The sequence below is a fragment of the Octodon degus genome, unplaced genomic scaffold (assembly GCF_000260255.1).
Source record: "Octodon degus isolate 3935 unplaced genomic scaffold, OctDeg1.0 scaffold00068, whole genome shotgun sequence".
NCBI classification, from domain to species: domain Eukaryota; kingdom Metazoa; phylum Chordata; class Mammalia; order Rodentia; family Octodontidae; genus Octodon; species Octodon degus.
The window spans coordinates 5,177,341-5,193,665 of NW_004524644.1; the positions used below are offsets into that span (position 1 = coordinate 5,177,341).

A 16,325-nucleotide genomic window follows, 5' to 3' on the forward strand; every position below is an offset into this window, starting at 1 on the left:
AAAGATCATACTTGTAGTGATCCTCCTGTTTTCAGCCTCCCAAGTGCTGGGATTACAGACGTACTCCACCATGTCCAGTCTCAATCACCGTCTCAGCATACCCCGGGGGCGTGGCTGGCATAGCCTGGCACAGCATGCTACAGCATGCTGGGGATGGAACCCCAGCCACTGTGATCTGCCTAAACAGATGCTTTAGTCTGCTGAGCTATCTGGCCGGCCCTTTGTTGGTGTTTTGAGACGGGATATGTAGCTCTGACTGTCCTTGAGCTCACTATGTAGCCCAGGCTGGCCTCAAATTTGAGTGTTGGCATTATAAGCTTGCACCACTATGCCTGTCTCCCCACTTTTTAAAAATTAGTATATGTTGGCAATATATAATAATCATGGAGAAGTGGTATGTGTGGATACATAGCCAGGTTTTTGTTTTTGTTTTTTTTGAGACTGGGTCTAGCTATGTATTTCAGGCTGGCTTTGAACTCACTATGTAGCCCAAGCTGGTGTTCCTTCTGCCTCAGCCTCCTGAGTGCTGGGATCACAGGTATGTGTCACCATACACCTGGCTATGTGTCCAATCTTGAGCTTTTTTACTTCCCCCCCCCTTTTTTTTTTCTTTACTTCCCTTCTTTTTCACCTTCCCATTTCCTCCAATACTTTTGTCTTTTAGAGATGGTGTTTTGCTCTATAGCCCAGGCTGTTCTGGAGCCCATAATCCTCTTGCTTTAGTTTCACCTTCCCTGCCTGGCTGCTTCTGCACTTTGTAAAAATACAAACATTGCTTTATTCTCTTAATTGGCTGTTGGCATGAGTGATAGGATTCATGCTTTGCTGGATTACTGTGTTATATCTCAAGTTTATTTTTGTTTTTAATATTTTGGTAATGCTCTCGTAGATAATCATACCATCTGGTCATCTTGAACAGGTAATGAAATAAATGAAAAAAGGCAATAAAAGCTTCTACATTTGGAGATAGTGTATTTTTTGCCTTTATTGTCCACCGTCCGTCCGTCCGTCCGTCCGTCTGTCCATTCATTCATTCATTCATTCATTCATTCATTCATGGTGCTGGAGATTGAGCCCTGGGCCTTGTGCGCGAAGCATTGCCACTAGGCCACAAGTATATGAACTTTTAGAGACCAGTTGTTCTCTCATATGGCTTGATTCTAGCTAAATCTTTTTTTTTTTCAAAGTTTTATTGATAAACAGATAGCAATGAGACAGTTTCAAATCAAATCGGAATCTAGCTAAATCTTTGTAAGGTTGCCAAACCTGTTTGTTTCCTAGAACAAATAGTTAAGGTTTCTGACCTATTATATATATATATATATATATAATTTTATTTTATTTTATTTTGAAGAGTAAAAACAAAAGCAGACCAGCTGGCCAAATAGCTCATGGGATTAAAGCACCTGCAAGCAGGTGCAGTGGCCAGGGGTTTTATCCCCAGGGCCTGCTGTGCCAGCCCCACCCCTGGGGCCCACTGAGATGGTGATTGAGACTAGGTGTGGTGGCATGCACCTGTAATCCCATCACTTGGGAGGCTATAAACAGGTGGATCACTACGAGTCCGATATAGTAGTGAGACCCTGAACACCCTGTAGACCCTTCTCTAAAATACAAAAACAAAACAAACAAACAAACAAACAAAAAACCAAGAGAAAAAACAAAAGAGACAGAAACAGGGTAACGTACAACAATACATGTTGTTACAGATTTTCAAAACAAGAATAGCTCATTAACAATGATTGATATTATCTATTTTTATGGACAAATCTGTTGCTCAGATTAACAGATATAGTTATGCAAGATATTAAGTTTACTGATAGGTACATTTTAGTATATGTACTGCTCTATTTTAGGTATACATTATGATCATATTATAGGGAATTTGTACTGTGCATGTTAAAATGTGATCCTTTTCCCCCCCGCATTCAGCTGCCCTTCCTTCAACCCTGCTTCCCTTTCTTATTTACAAAAGTTTTGGTTCTATTTTTTTCTTTTTTTCATTCTTTTCTTCTACCTTTCTTTTACCCTCTCCCTCCCTAGTTTTCCTTCCCATTTGAACATTTTCTTCCTGTATCATAATATCTACTCTATGTTTTGATGACCTATTTTCTGAATGCTGTTTTGCAAATGTATTACTTTGTAGAAAAATACAACCTATTAGAAACTGAGTTGAACTTTATTAAAATATATATTTGTAGTTCAGACACTCTGGGAAGGTGAGGCAGGAGAATTGCAACTTTGAGCCTCATCTGGACAGTTTAGCAACTTAGCAAGACACTGTCTCAAAAGACAAAAAGAAGCAAGATCTGGGGGTGCAGCACAGTATAAATGTCCTGGGTTCAGTCCTCAGTGCTGTATCCCCCACCCTAGTTACATTGCTAATTTTTCTGATATTCTATTAATGAAATATTTGGTCTATCAGTTTGTTGTAAATTGAACTACTATTCATGTTTTACTTTTTGTGTCTTTTGGAGTCGTGCTATGCATTTCAGGCTGGCCTTGAACTTACTTTTGGCATTTCAGGCTGGCCTTGAGCTTGCTTTGTAGCCCAGGCCGGCCTTAAAACTCAAAATGATCCTCCTGCCTCAGCCTCCTGGGTTTTGGGATTACAGGCATATACCACCATGCTCAGCTATTTTCCTTTCTTTTCTTTTCCTTCCTTCCATTCTTTATCTTTTTTTTTTTTTTTTAAACCAGGGATCGAATTTGGACCATTGTGCTTGCCATGCCCTGTGCTTATGCTGCTAAGCTATATAGCCCTGGCCCTGTTTTCCTCCTCTTGGTGTGGATATGGAAGGCCAATTTGAATCTACATATTAAATGCAGTTGATTTCTTGCTAGGAGTTTTGAGTTTCAGAAGTTTGGATTTTGTCAGGACTGAAGACTATGCTGTCTTACTGAAATTGGTATTATAGTTATTTTGCTAAACATACTGAATAAAATAGTTGTTAAAACAATTTCATGTCTTTTTCTTTAGAGCCCAGTCCCCCAAAACCTATTAAAGCAGGAATACTTAAGACAAAGAAATCCAACAAGGTATGTCTTTTCAGGAAACTATTGATTTTGAAAATTGTCCTTAGGGACTCTTCTTAGATTATTATATTAGCTTGAAGATAGTAGTGTAGAGCAGTGATGGCGAATCTTTTAGTTTTCAGTGATGAAAACTGCTGCTGCACATGTGCCACAAGTTTGCCACCACTGTTGTAGAGGATCGTAGATTTGTCCACATATCCCCAGATGCTTCTATCATCATTTGTACCTAATGTCACGCAGTACTGCTCAGTTGATCATGAGATCAAAACATTTGTATTTCAAAGTGTTGTTTAGAGAAGCTTTTGAGTCAATTCGGCAAATATCTTCATATAAATATAGACAGGTGATTTTCTAAATTGCTATCACCTTTACCAAATATTTTTTCTATTTATTTAAAAGTTCAAAAACAATTTTCAGGCATAACAGTTATCTTTTTTTTTTTAGGCGAGTGATTTCAGTGACATGGCTCTTTGGCCAACACCAAGTGAATTAGTGAACACTGGAGTAAGTATTATCTAAGATCTATAAGAATAATTAAAAGTCACATATTCTCATTTCAACGTGCAGAATTTATTTAAAGTCTCAGTCAGTCATGGTGGTACATGCCTCTAATCTGAGCAGTTTGAGAGACTGAGGCAGTAACATCACAAATTTGGGCAATTTAGCAATGTAAGCATGACCTTGTTGCAAAAAAAAAAAAAAAAAAAAAAAGTCAGGAATGTAGCTTAGTGAGAAAGTCTCGGATTCAATTCCCACTGCTGTAAGAACAAACAAGACTAAAAGAGTTTTCACTGTGTGGGCCATATATACAGACTTGATCCATTAGTAAGAGTTGTTTTTTGTGAAGTTTGTAGTCATCTTTTTCATTTTTATGTTTTGGTTTTTTGAGACAGGGTCTTAGCTGTATAGTTCAGGCTGCTGTGATTTCCTGTAAAGACCAGGCTGGCCTTCAATTTTCAGGTAGACCTCCTTGCCTCAGCCTCCTAATTCCCATGCCTGGGAATTACAGACATGTGCCACCATGACTGCCTTGTCATCCTTTGATGTTGCCAGTAGTATTGGTAATGAACTTGGTGATTAAAGGAAGAAGAGGGGACAGGAGAGGAAACGACAAGCTGGCCTTGAATAGGTTGGCCTCAAACTTAAGGTGATCCTTTTGCCTTGGCCTCCTAAGCACTGTGATTACAGGTGTGCACCACTGCACCTGACAACATTTTTTTTTTTTTGTTTTGTATTTAATACAGGGTCTCACTTCATAAATCGATCTCCAGTCTCAGTGATCTTTCTGTGTTCAGCCTCCCAAGAGCTGGGATTACAGATTCTGGGTGTACCACCACACCCAATCTCAGCCATCATCTCATGCCCCAGGGCAGGGCCAGCATAGCAGACGGGGGATCAAACCCCAGCCACTGTGTCTGCCTAAGCAGGCATTTTAATCCGCTGAGCTATTTGGCTGGCCCAAAATGTTGTTCTATATTTCAGAAATTGTCATTTGTTTTGCAATATTTAGGTAAAGTATATTACTACAGATTTTGGGACGTGCTAGTGAAAATGTTAATAAATAGTTGTTCTGTTCCAAAAACTTTTCTGCATTTTCAGAGTGGCCTAAGCCAAAGCAATAAGAAGCCCCAAATTAGAAAAGAAAAAGAAGATAAGGTTGAAAAGAGAAGTAACAGTGAGAGCAAAGAAAACCGAGAAACCAAATTAAATGGTCCTGGTGAAAATGTGAGTGAGGATGAGACCCAGTCAAGTAATCATCGCAGGAGAGGTCAGTAGTCTGTGTCTCCTTTGGTTGTTCAGTGTTTGAAGAAAGTTGTAGTAACCAAGAATTGTCTGTGGTCTTCATGGCTCTGTGCTTCGTGTTGCTTTAGGATAAACTATCTGCCTTAGCTTACTGCCTTAGTTATTTAGTTACTGCCTAATGTTACTATAACATTTCTGGGCCCATCAGCTGTCTGTCACTCTATCTGTGTCTGTCTCTCCGTCTCTGTCATTCTCTTTGTCTCTCTTTCTTTCTTGTATTCTATTATGCCAAAAAATGGGATGAACTTCAGGTATAGCATGAGCGTAGATATATTCATAGAAAGTTGTGATTACTATTTTTTTAACCTTGCCTTTTCTTTTTGTGTGTGTGTAATTCTGAGGAAATGAAATTTTTCAGGATTCATTTTTTTAAAAGAGAAAATAGAAGATAAATTTTTTCTCTTCAGAATTTCCCTATAAAAATATACTTTGAAGGGGAAAAAAAAATCTTTATATTTTCCATTTTTTTCTGAACTTTTCATTGTGTCTAGGTACAAATAGATAATTTACCTGGTTTGTAAAAGCATTTGAAAAAAAAAAAAAAAAGCATTTATACTCTTTCAATGTTTTGAGCCCAGAGAATGGGACAGGGCTAAGTTGAGAGACATGGGCATGGTTCATAATCTGTATGATCTGGTAACTTGGTGCTAATGAATTTATTTAAAGTACTGGGGTTTAAACCCAAGGCTTCACACATGCTAGGCAAGTGCATGCTCTACCAGTGAGGTATATTACCAGCCTAATCATTTCATTTTGAGTGTCATAAAAGTCACTGAAACATTTATGCTGCAGTAAATACAACCTATAAATATACAGTATGTAAATACAAAATAGGAGACATTGAATGGCATTCCTCACAACTTCTTAATCTTGCAATTTACAGGCTATCACCTCTCTGTCTCTTGTATTTTAGGGAAGGGTATACAGGGTGTTCAGGGTCTCACTACTAGATCGGACTTGCAGTAATCTGCCTATCTCTTGTCTCTCTTTTTGTTTCCTTGCTTTCTTGTGTTCTATATGAAAGAAAAATAGCACTTAATTGACTAATTTATTTTTCTCATGAAGAGCTATTTGCTGCAGGATATACATTAGGCCCCCTTGATACAGTAAGCAAGGGATAAAAAATTGCTGAAAAGTAGATGAAACAGGGCAACCAAGCGCTGTTAGAGAAATGTTTCACTTTTTACCCACGTTAGTACTTTTTTCCTGCTTTCTAAAGAGGTTAGTAGTCTTTGGCTGTCTAGAATTCCTACATATGACAGGCCTAATATCCTAATATTTGTCCTGCTAGTTAGTTGATTTTTTTGAAAATTGATTGTTTAATACTAGCACCAGGTGTTTTGGAGAATGATTGTAAAATCAAGCCATGAATTGATTTCCTAGAGAATATACTTTTCTTTTTTTGGAGGCAGAGTCTCACTATGAGACTGCCCTTGAACTTGCAGTGATCCTCCTGCTGCAGTCTCCATATGCTGGGATTGTAGGTGTGTGCCACCATACTCAGCAAGAGTATATTTCTTACATAGAAGGGTATGCTTATGCCTGGAATATTGTTGATAGAATTTATGAAACGTTTTAAAGAATAAAGATTTTTTTTTTCACGTTATGCCCTTCATCTGACATGGGATTTATAGAAAACCAGTACTTAATTACACACTTCTCTCCCTTTAATTACTTTGTAGTTTTTATTTTGCTTTGAACCTTTTTACTTGGGTAGAACATGTCAGTTGGACAGAACACTGAATAAGAAGCCTTAACTTTAGAATTCATGAAAATATGATGTTCAGAATTTTACTCTAATTTAACTAGCAATTAGTTATGTCATTAGTCATCAAGAAAAGTTAATCTGATTGTATCTTTCCTTAGTTAGATATGTAATAAGTCTAAACTTTTTTCTGTCAAATTACAGATTTTGTACTCACCCCACTTACACTTTGAGAAACTTCATTTGTTAGTAATCCTAGATAAATAAATATTTTAGGCAGTGATCTGAAGCTAAAAGTATTTTGAATCCAAAACCTAACTGCCTAAGCATTATGATGTCTTTTCATATGTATCATTGTAAAGCCTAAGAATTTAAGTTAGTAGGCAGGAATAGTACGTATGTATATTATTTTTAAAAACCTATCCCTCAAATTAAGTAGAATAGTTAGCATTTCTCTTAAAATAATTCCAATGGTATACCATTGGCTTATCACTTGATTTTTATTTTATTTTATTTATAATTTTATTTTCATTATTCCATTTAATGTAATTTCAAAATAGGTCTGTGCTCTAAGAGGAGCAAAAGAACATACCAGAAGATTTTCATAATGTTCTGAGCAGGGCATGAGGCTTTGGGGGCTTTTGATGCTAGCATCTTACTGCTTGTGATTTCTAACTACTGATACAGAAACAAGAGGTAGGCTCGCCTCAGAAGACCCAACATGTGAGGGCATCGCTGAGCTCTCTGCCTATACAACCACCTCTGAAGGGTATGATGCTAGTGACTAACGCTTTTCCTCACCAAGTTCAGTTGTTTGTTTTAAGTAAAATGCTAAATTGTATACATGTTCTGCATTTCTTCAATACATTTAAAAAGTGGAAGTCCGGAGATTTTTAATTCTTCCTGAGTTCAGCCAAGCTGGACGTGAGTGCTGTGAATGTGGCCTGCTCAACACACTCAGTCCAATTTTAGCAACCATCAACAAACTGGCGCCTGCAATTAAACCTGTAGGCATAAATTTTCCAGAGTGGTAGAATCTCATTCCCATAATGCCAGCCAAGGTCCCAGATCTAACTAGGGAAACCCAAATGTTCTTGGGGTCCTGAGACAACTGGTAAGCCCCCAGGCCCACTCAGCTCCCAAAAAGGAGCCCAGCGGCAGGTAGCCCTCGGCACGCTGTTTTTGCATAGCCAGTGATCCCACCGGTAGCAACCAGGGTGGCGTAGCCATAGCCAAAATAATGTAATGGCACTAGTGGGCCAGAGCTCCTCTGCATTGTTCTCTGTGTCCAGGTGGGTGACCACACCAAGCCTTAACCTGGGTCATGGGCCTGACGAAGGTCTGGATCAAGGTCTACACTTCTCACTTGATTTTTAGTCATTTTGCATAAGTTAATTAAGTATCTATGTGAAGACAGTATTTTTGATACTATACAAATAATTCTATAAATTAATAAACTTAGCATTACAAAGCTTTAATGAAAATTGACAATTGCTAATTTTATCCTGCTTTTTTTAAGCTAATAAGCACAAGTGGGTACCACTCCACTTAGATGACCTTAGGCCGGACAGTCAAGAAAGACCTGGATCCCGGAATAACTCAAGATGTCAAGCTGAAGCAAATAAATCAACACATAATAATAGGCGAAATGATACACGGAGTAAGTTGCATACTAAGAGAAACATGACTAGAACCTTTTTGTTTTAGTGCTTATTAGATTAGTAGCTATAAGCTGGGAGTGGTGGTGCATGCCTATAATCCTAGTACTCAGGAGGCTGGGGCAGAAGGATCATTGGGAGTTCGAGACCAGCCTGGGTTACACAGTGAGCTCAAGGCCAGCCTGATATGCATATCGAGACCTTGTCTCAAAAAGGAAAAAATAACAAAAAACCCCACATACTATTTAAGAGTAAATTGTAGATAACTTAATCTCTTTAGATCTCCTTAGACTATATTTCACAAGAACAATATAAACGTAGCATAGTTTTTTAAGTTTTATTTTTATGTGTGTAATACAGGGTCTCACTGCACAACTGGGTCTCAGTGGCTAGCTTAGCACACCCAGCACACCCAGGGTGGGGCCGGCATTGGGAGGGGCCAGTGCCAGTGTGGCATGTGGTGCCAGGGATCAAACCCTGGTCCCTGTGCTTGCCTCAGCAGGTCCTTAGTGCCCTGAGCTATATCTATCTCGCTGGCTCTTAATTTTTATTTTTGTGGTACTGAAGATTGTGATACCGGAACAGGCCCTTGTGCATAGTAGGCAAGTGTTCTACCACTGAGAAAGTACACTTCAGCCCTTTTAAATTTTTATTTGGACATAGGTCTTGCTAAGTTGCCTTTTGTGGTCTTGAACTTGTGATCCTGCTCTAAATAGGGGGGATTACAGGTGTACATGACTGCTGATGGTTGCTGTTGCATAGTAACAGTTGTTTTAACAGCACTGAAGCTTTTAGGGTTCTTGAGTTCACTTTGTAACCCACCCTGGTCTCGGATTTGTAATTATCCTCTTGTTTCAGAGTCCCGAGTGTTGTGATTACTGGTGTGTGCCTCCATGCCTGGCTTCTTTAAACATTTTACGAGATGTTATATTTTTGTGACAGGGTCATACTATGTAGTCCGTGTTGTTCCTAAACTCACTGTGTGGTTCAGGCTGGCCTTCAACTTGCAGCTTTCCTTCGGCCACAGACTCCTGGTGCTGTGACTACAGGCGTACACCACTAATCCAGCTTGAGAAGTATTTTTGATAAGTTGGGTCTTGTCTTTTTTTTTTTTTTTTTTTTTTTTGGTGGTCTCGAGAATTAAACCCAGGGCTTTTGCATGACATTTGTTCTGCCTGGGCTTGAGCTTTGGGTCCTCCTATCTTAAACTGCCAGAGTGCTGGTTTTAAACATGTGTGCCCACCATGTCTAGTTTTATATTGTATGCACTTTGTAGTTTTGGAACTTAGATATTTAACTGCACTATGAATATTTAACTGAATTATCTTTGCAAAGGGCCTATTAATCTTTTTAGCATATTTTATTAAATATCTTTTTCCTTAAATATCTTTTTAATGTATCTTTTTTCTTTTTTATTCATTTATTTATTTATTTTTGTTTACCATCTGTATCAATTTTCTAAGGCTTTTTTTTTTTTTGGGGGTACCAGGGATCAAACTCAGGATCTTGTACTTGCCAGGCAAAAAAAAAGAAAAAAAAAAAAACATTTTAAAAGAAATCGGGGCCAGGGAGATGACTCAGTAGAATAAGCACTTCCCTGGCAAGCAAAAGGACCTGAGTTCAATCCCTGGTTCCGCAAAAAAAAAAAAATAAATAAATAAATAAAAATAAAATAAAATAAATCTTTTGGCTCCGTCTCAGAGGTTTCAGTCTGTGATGGGCTTGTGGAAGTGTGGCGGAAGGGCATGAAGGAGCCAACCTGCTCACTTTTTGGTGGCAGGAAACAGAGAAAGGGAAAGTACCAGAGGGTTTTTTGTTTTGTTTTTTTGTACCAGGAATTGAACTCGAACTCAGGACCTTGTGTTTGCCAGGCAGGCCCTTGTGCCACTGAGCTCTATCCCCAGCCCCTGAGATACTTTTTAAAGCATGTATCTGAAGACAGCCTGGCTACTTTCACTAGTTCTAAAGTTGGAGGGGGGTTGATATGTTTTCATAAGATAATTGTGGCATTTTATTGCAAGTTGGATGTATTAAAAATATTTTTATTTTACAAAGGTTGGAGGCGAGAAAGAGAAAAAAGAGATGATCAAGATGAAGTGTCCAGTGTGAGAAGTGAGGGTGGTACGATCCGAGGTTCCTTTAGAGGCCGAGGAAGAGGCCGGGGATGGGGAAGAGGACGAGGCAGAGGAAATCTTCGACGTATGATATACATTTTTTTGTTTTGTTCAATTAGATAAACTTTGAAAAAAGTGAGCAAACTGTTTTTCATGTTATTGTCTCTTATGTTTTAACTAGTTTTTTTGGTCTAGTAATAAAAGATTGTTTTATTTTTTTTTTTTTAATTTAATTTTATTTTTTTGCGGAACCAGAAATTGAACTCAGGCTTTTGTGCTTGCCAGGGAAGCGCTTATTCCACTGAGCCATCTCCCCGGCCCCAAGATGGCTTTATTTTTATAAACCCTTGAAAGTGGTTCACTTGGCGTTTTCCTTTATTTAATTTTTTTTTTTTTTTTTTTAATTCACATCAAGTAAACTTTGAGGATACGTATGGTTATGGAGAACATGGTGAAAGGACTGAGCAGCCGTTACACACAGAACTTACTACCAGTATGATGTATTACTATGATGACGGGACAGGCATACAGGTGTATCAGGTGGATGAAGCATTGCTGAAAGAATATATTAAGCGTCAAATGTAAGTTGATGTCAGATATAATTATATGGGATAGTGAAATTTGTTGCAACATCAAACTTTTTATGTGACTAGTTATCAAGAATGTGAACTTAACATTTTTTAAACCATTAATATAAAGTTGAAGAGAATATTATAACTATTTTTATAGGAAATACTAGTAAAATAGTGTATTTTAAAATGGTTATATTTAGCTGGATGTGGTGGCACATATCCATAATTTCAGCTACTTGGGAGGCTGAGACAGAATTACAGGTTCAAGGTCAGCCTTGTGGGACCCTATGTCAAATATATGAGTTGGGAATGTAGCTCATGAGCTCATGAATGTACCATGAGTGAAGCCTGGGTTCAGTCTGTAGCCCTGGAGCAAAAAGGTCTAGAAAAGTATATAAATAGATGGGTAGAGTTCATTCATGTTGTTTATATGATGTCTGCAATACCATTTAGGTGTTACTTCTCTTAAGAACTTCATTAAAAATATTACATAATGGGAATATGTAAAAGAATATAAAACTTCTAGATATTATTCTAAATGCACAGGTGAAACCCTGGCTCATCATTGGCAGATGTAGATCCATTTGCATCTAGATATACTAAATTCTAAATATACTAAAGTTTTGCAAATGTACATAAATGACAAAAATAGTGGCAGATAGTTTCTGAATTCTGAATTTGTTTATATCAAGTTCTTTTTCTGTGGTATATATTAAAGAAAACTTACTCTTTTATTTCAGAATCATTACTCTTCATAGTTATTTTCTGGATATTGACTTTAAAGTCATATGAACTGGTTATGGTGGCTTATATCCATAATCCTAGCACTCAGGAGGCTTCAAGGCCAGCCTGTGCTACATAGTAGTAGACTTAGTCTTAAAACAAAAAAAAGAGGAATATTAGTCTCTTAAAAATCCTCTTTAAATTAACTATTATAAGAGCATTTTGTATATTTCTGTATAAATATGGAAATGCATTTATGTAGTCAATGAGAGAAATCCTCCCTGACTGATTTGCTTAACCCCCTTAGAAGATTCGAATTTTTCTACCTTTCCAAGCTGAAGGAAAACAACTAATTTTGAAAGAATGTAACATTTTTTTTTTAAGTCTGTTTAAGAAAGAAAATGAGCTCTGCTTTGTTATTTGAAAGGAATTTCTTCGCTGCATCCGCTGAGCACCTGTCTGGGTACCTTCATACGGATTTGATAGGCTTACAGTGTGACGCGCCTTGTTCATTTTGTTCTTACTGCTTTTGTTACAGGTGATGTACACACTGAAGAAAGAGCCTCTTTGTGGGCAGAAAGTGCCTGGCATGTGACTTTTAACTTCCTACCATTATTCCTGTTTTTATTGTAACTGTTGCTGCCAGGTTCCTTGTGAGAACTGACTGTAGACATGCAGAAGGGTCAGGATAATCGGCCTCCCCTGCTCATACAAGTGAGGGAGGAGCAGAGTTACTTCATTGTTGACAGTATTTCTGAGGATGCCGCATAGAATCCAGAGCTGCTATGGTTGGACATGGTAATGTCCTCTAGGGCACTGAGCATAATATAATGGCAGATACCACATTGGTGTCATGACTCTTTTTTGGTTGTTTCAGGAGCAGTGTTTGTTTTTGGCAAATGCTAGAGGAGCCATCTGTTTTAGGGAGGTTTCTTAATTGTTAGCATGCTTTGGTTGGTGGAGATCTAGATTTGAAGAGTCATAGTTTTGACTTTGTATACCTTGAGTATATAGAACCTTAGGTAGGCTGACAGATTGGGGTTAGATTTTTCTTTTCGAAGCCATCTTAGCTTTCCTTCTATTTATAGAAAATGATGCTGAATGTTTCTAAAGGTAACTATTAAAAATGATTCATAAATAATTTTAGGTGAGATTTTTATACTTTTCATGTCAGAATATTTAATTTTGAAGATTTTGGTTGTTTCTAGTTCAGACCATCTTGGCATTCAAATTCAGATATTAAAATGTTAGCACCTTATTAGAAGGTGTAAAAAATATGTACTATAGGTAATAGACTTAAAAATATATTTAGGGGCCAGCCAATTAGCTCAGCAGATTAAAGCACCTGCAAGCAGGTGCAGGGGCCTGGGGCTTAATCTCCAGGCCTGCAGTGCTGGCCTCACTCCCGGGGCACGCTGACAAGGCAGTTGAGACTGGGGGTGATGGTGTGTGCCTGTAATCCCAGCTCTTGGGAGGCTGTAAACAGGCGAATCACTACAAGTCCGATCTAGTAGCGAGACCCTGAACATTCTGTACACCCTTCCCTAAAATACAAAAAAAAAAAGGGTATTTAGAAGTTTTGGTTTTCAGAGTATTACATGTAAAAGGTGGCTTTTTAATATGTTTTTGTTTTGTTTGTGGTGCAGGGGATGGTGGAGCTAAGTCCCTATAGCCTTCTGTTTGTGTTTAAATTTGGAGACTGGCTCGAACTTGCAGTCCACCTGCCTTACCCTCCCATATTGCTAGAATTATAGCCTTGTGCTAGGCTGGGAAGGTTATCATGGATTCATGGAAATTTGTGTCCAAGAATAGTTGTGACTAAAACATACATCTGTCTTAATGTCTGAAGTTTAAGGGTTTCACTATATCTGTTATGTGCCTGTATTGTGAATAGGTTTTTTTTTTTTTTTTTTAATGTATTTAGTACAGGGTCTCACTACACACATAGGGCTCTTCTGATTCTCCTGTTTTCAGCTCCCAAACACTGGGATTACAGGCACATGCCACCATGCCCAGGCTCAATCCATCTCAGCACGCCCTGGGAGTGGGGCCAAGGCCCACACTGCAAGCCAGGGTTCGAACCCTGGTTCCTACATCTGCCTAAGCAGGTGCTTGAATCCCCTGAGCTATCTGGAGAGCCCTGAACAGTGTTTTTGAAGAATAACAAAAATCAGAATATTCATTTCCTCAAGATTAGATTTTTTTAAGGGCCAGCCAAATAGCTCAGCAGATTAAAGCACCTGCAAGCAGGCGCAGGGGCCTGGGGGTTTGATTCCCGGGCCTGCTGTGCTGGCCCTGCCCTCGGAGCACTGCTGAGGTGGCAGTTGAGACTGGGCATGGTGGCGTGGGCTTGTAATCCCAGCTCTTGAGAGGCTGTTAACAGGAGGATCACTACAAGTCTGATTTAGTAGTGAGACCCTCAACACCCTGTATATACCCTTCCCTAAAGTATAAAAAAAAAAAATTTTTCTTTATAGTGCTCAAAAAGACTAATGACCAGGCTGGACTTGAACTTGTGGTCCTTCCTTATCAGCTTCCCAGAGCGTGTGTGTTTCTGTCCTGATGAAAGCTTTGTATTTTGAGATTTAGGTGAATATCATTAAGAAAATTTATTTGCATTTTTTGCATGAGGTGATTTCCCCCCCCCCCCATTCTCCAGTCAAAGATCCTAAGTGGTTGGGCGTTGTGGCGCATACCTATAACCAATGCCCTTACTTGGGAGGCTGAGACTGGAGGATTGCTGTGAGTTCAAGGTCACCTTGGGCTTCCTAGTGAGACCCTGTCTCAAATGAACCCAACAACAAAAAACGCAAAAGTTCTAACGGCCTGAAGCTAGAATTTGTCTGAAATAGTACAAAGATGATGTAGTCAGAGTTTTACACCCAAAAATACAAACTGGTATACTCTGATAAGTTGCCTTCTTTGAAAAATTTCTCTGTGATGACAGTGTGTGCTGATCTAAATACTGATTAAACTGTAGGGCATGTAGGGCAATCCTTTTGTTTCTTTCTTTCTGGTGTTTTTTGAGACAGTGGTTCACTGTGTAGTACAGGTTGGCCTATGTAGCCCAGGCTGGGGTAAAACTTAGGTGATCCTCCTGCTTCAGCGTCCTGAGTGCTGGGATTACAGGCTTGTACCACCATTCTTGGCTATTTAATATTTAAATGAACCAAGTAGAGGTAGTTAGGGAAACTGGGACAAGAAGATTATGAATTTGAGGCTAGCCTGGGGTACATAGTGAGACCCCGTCTCAAAAGAAATTAATTACTAGATTATTTTAAAATAAAATGAGCTCCTAATTCTTTGTTTAGGTGAAGCTGGTCTAAATATTAGTTAATGATTTTTTTAGAAAACAATCAAGGGGGTCAAGGAGATGGCTGGGGTCCAGGGAGATGGTTGAGGGCTGGGGAGATGACTCAGTAGAATAAGCACTTCCTTGGCAAGCACAAGGGTCTGAGTTCAATCCCCAGTTCTGCCAAAAAAAAAAAAAAAAAAAAAAAAAAGGTAAAAGAAAATAATCAGAATTTGAAGTTTGTATTCAGATAAGAGATTAGTTACTAAGGTTTTTTGGGGCTATTTTTATGTTGTATTAAACTATTGTATCTATGCTTAATATGCTGTTATATTAAAATAAATGGATATTTATGTTTACTTATTTCTCTTCTCAGTGAATATTACTTTAGTGTAGAAAATTTGGAACGAGACTTCTTTCTTCGGAGAAAGATGGATGAACAAGGTTTCTTGCCTATTTCTCTGATTGCTGGTTTTCACCGTGTTCGGGCTCTTACCACAAACCTTAATCTCATCTTGGAGGTAATTATTTATTTAAAAAACAGTATTTTTCACCTATTTTTTCTGTGTACTTGAGAGTAGGGTAAAACAGCTACAGTCTCAGTTACTTGAAAGGCTGAATTGGGAGGATCATTTGAGCCCATGAGGTTGAGAGGTCATCTTGGATGAAATTGTGAGATCCCTCCCCCCAAAATTAAAACTCCTATCTTAATTTTCCTAAAAATCAGGTAGCCATCTCATGACCTTTTGGGGGGGAGGGGTTCCTTTTGAGATAGTCTCACTGAATAGTTCAGGCTGGTCTTGTGTGGCCTGAGTGCTGCGATTAGAGGTCTGTGCCACCACGCCCAGCTCATCTCATGACTTTTCATCTTTTGATATATTCATAAAAGTGTCACTTTGGAAAGGTTACAAAGAATTTTTTTGTTTTTTGTTTTGTTTCGTTTTTTGGCGGCACCAGGGATTGAACTTAGTACCTTGCACTTGCCAGGCAGGCGCTTACGCCACTGAGCTACATCCCCGGCCGCCCAACAAAGAATTGTTAATGAGGTTGCCACCTGTTTTAAGCTCAAGCGTTTTATTTTTATTGTGTCTGGGATTGATATCAATACTGAGGTAATCTGGAATGGCTTTGAACTTGAGTACTCTTGCCTTGGCCTGCTGAGTGCTGGGATCATAGGCCTTCCACCACCATGCCCAGAAAGCTTTGACCTTTAGTATTCTTGGTCCTTTAATCTTCAGGTTGGTATAAAAAAATTATACCTGTTTAATTTTTCATATGCCTCAGAAAAACTAATTTAAAACACATTCTGTAGCTTAACAGTACAACACCTGCCAGAGAAGTATAAGGTCCTAAGTTCAATTCCCGATACCAACACAAAACACATTCTAGCACTCTTACTGCTTTTAATTAAGCCTCTTATCC

At 38.6% G+C, this 16,325-nt stretch overlaps 1 protein-coding gene and 1 pseudogene across 3 annotated transcripts in view; one reads left to right on the top strand and one right to left on the bottom strand.

The window, feature by feature from the left end:
• Positions 1-16,325, top strand: part of Larp1b (La ribonucleoprotein domain family member 1B) — a 34,586-nt gene that overhangs the window by 10,683 nt on the left and 7,578 nt on the right. For all 3 annotated transcript variants that reach the window (XM_023719451.1, XM_023719453.1, XM_023719452.1), the window contains exons 2-8: positions 2,981-3,039; positions 3,481-3,540; positions 4,636-4,804; positions 8,064-8,204; positions 10,258-10,401; positions 10,732-10,897; positions 15,280-15,424. In XM_023719451.1, coding sequence (XP_023575219.1) covers positions 3,499-3,540; positions 4,636-4,804; positions 8,064-8,204; positions 10,258-10,401; positions 10,732-10,897; positions 15,280-15,424 — 807 coding nt within the window. In that variant the 5' untranslated portion in view covers positions 2,981-3,039; positions 3,481-3,498. The remainder of the gene's footprint in view (positions 1-2,980; positions 3,040-3,480; positions 3,541-4,635; positions 4,805-8,063; positions 8,205-10,257; positions 10,402-10,731; positions 10,898-15,279; positions 15,425-16,325) is intronic.
• On the bottom strand, positions 7,058-8,032 carry LOC105742715 (annotated as a pseudogene).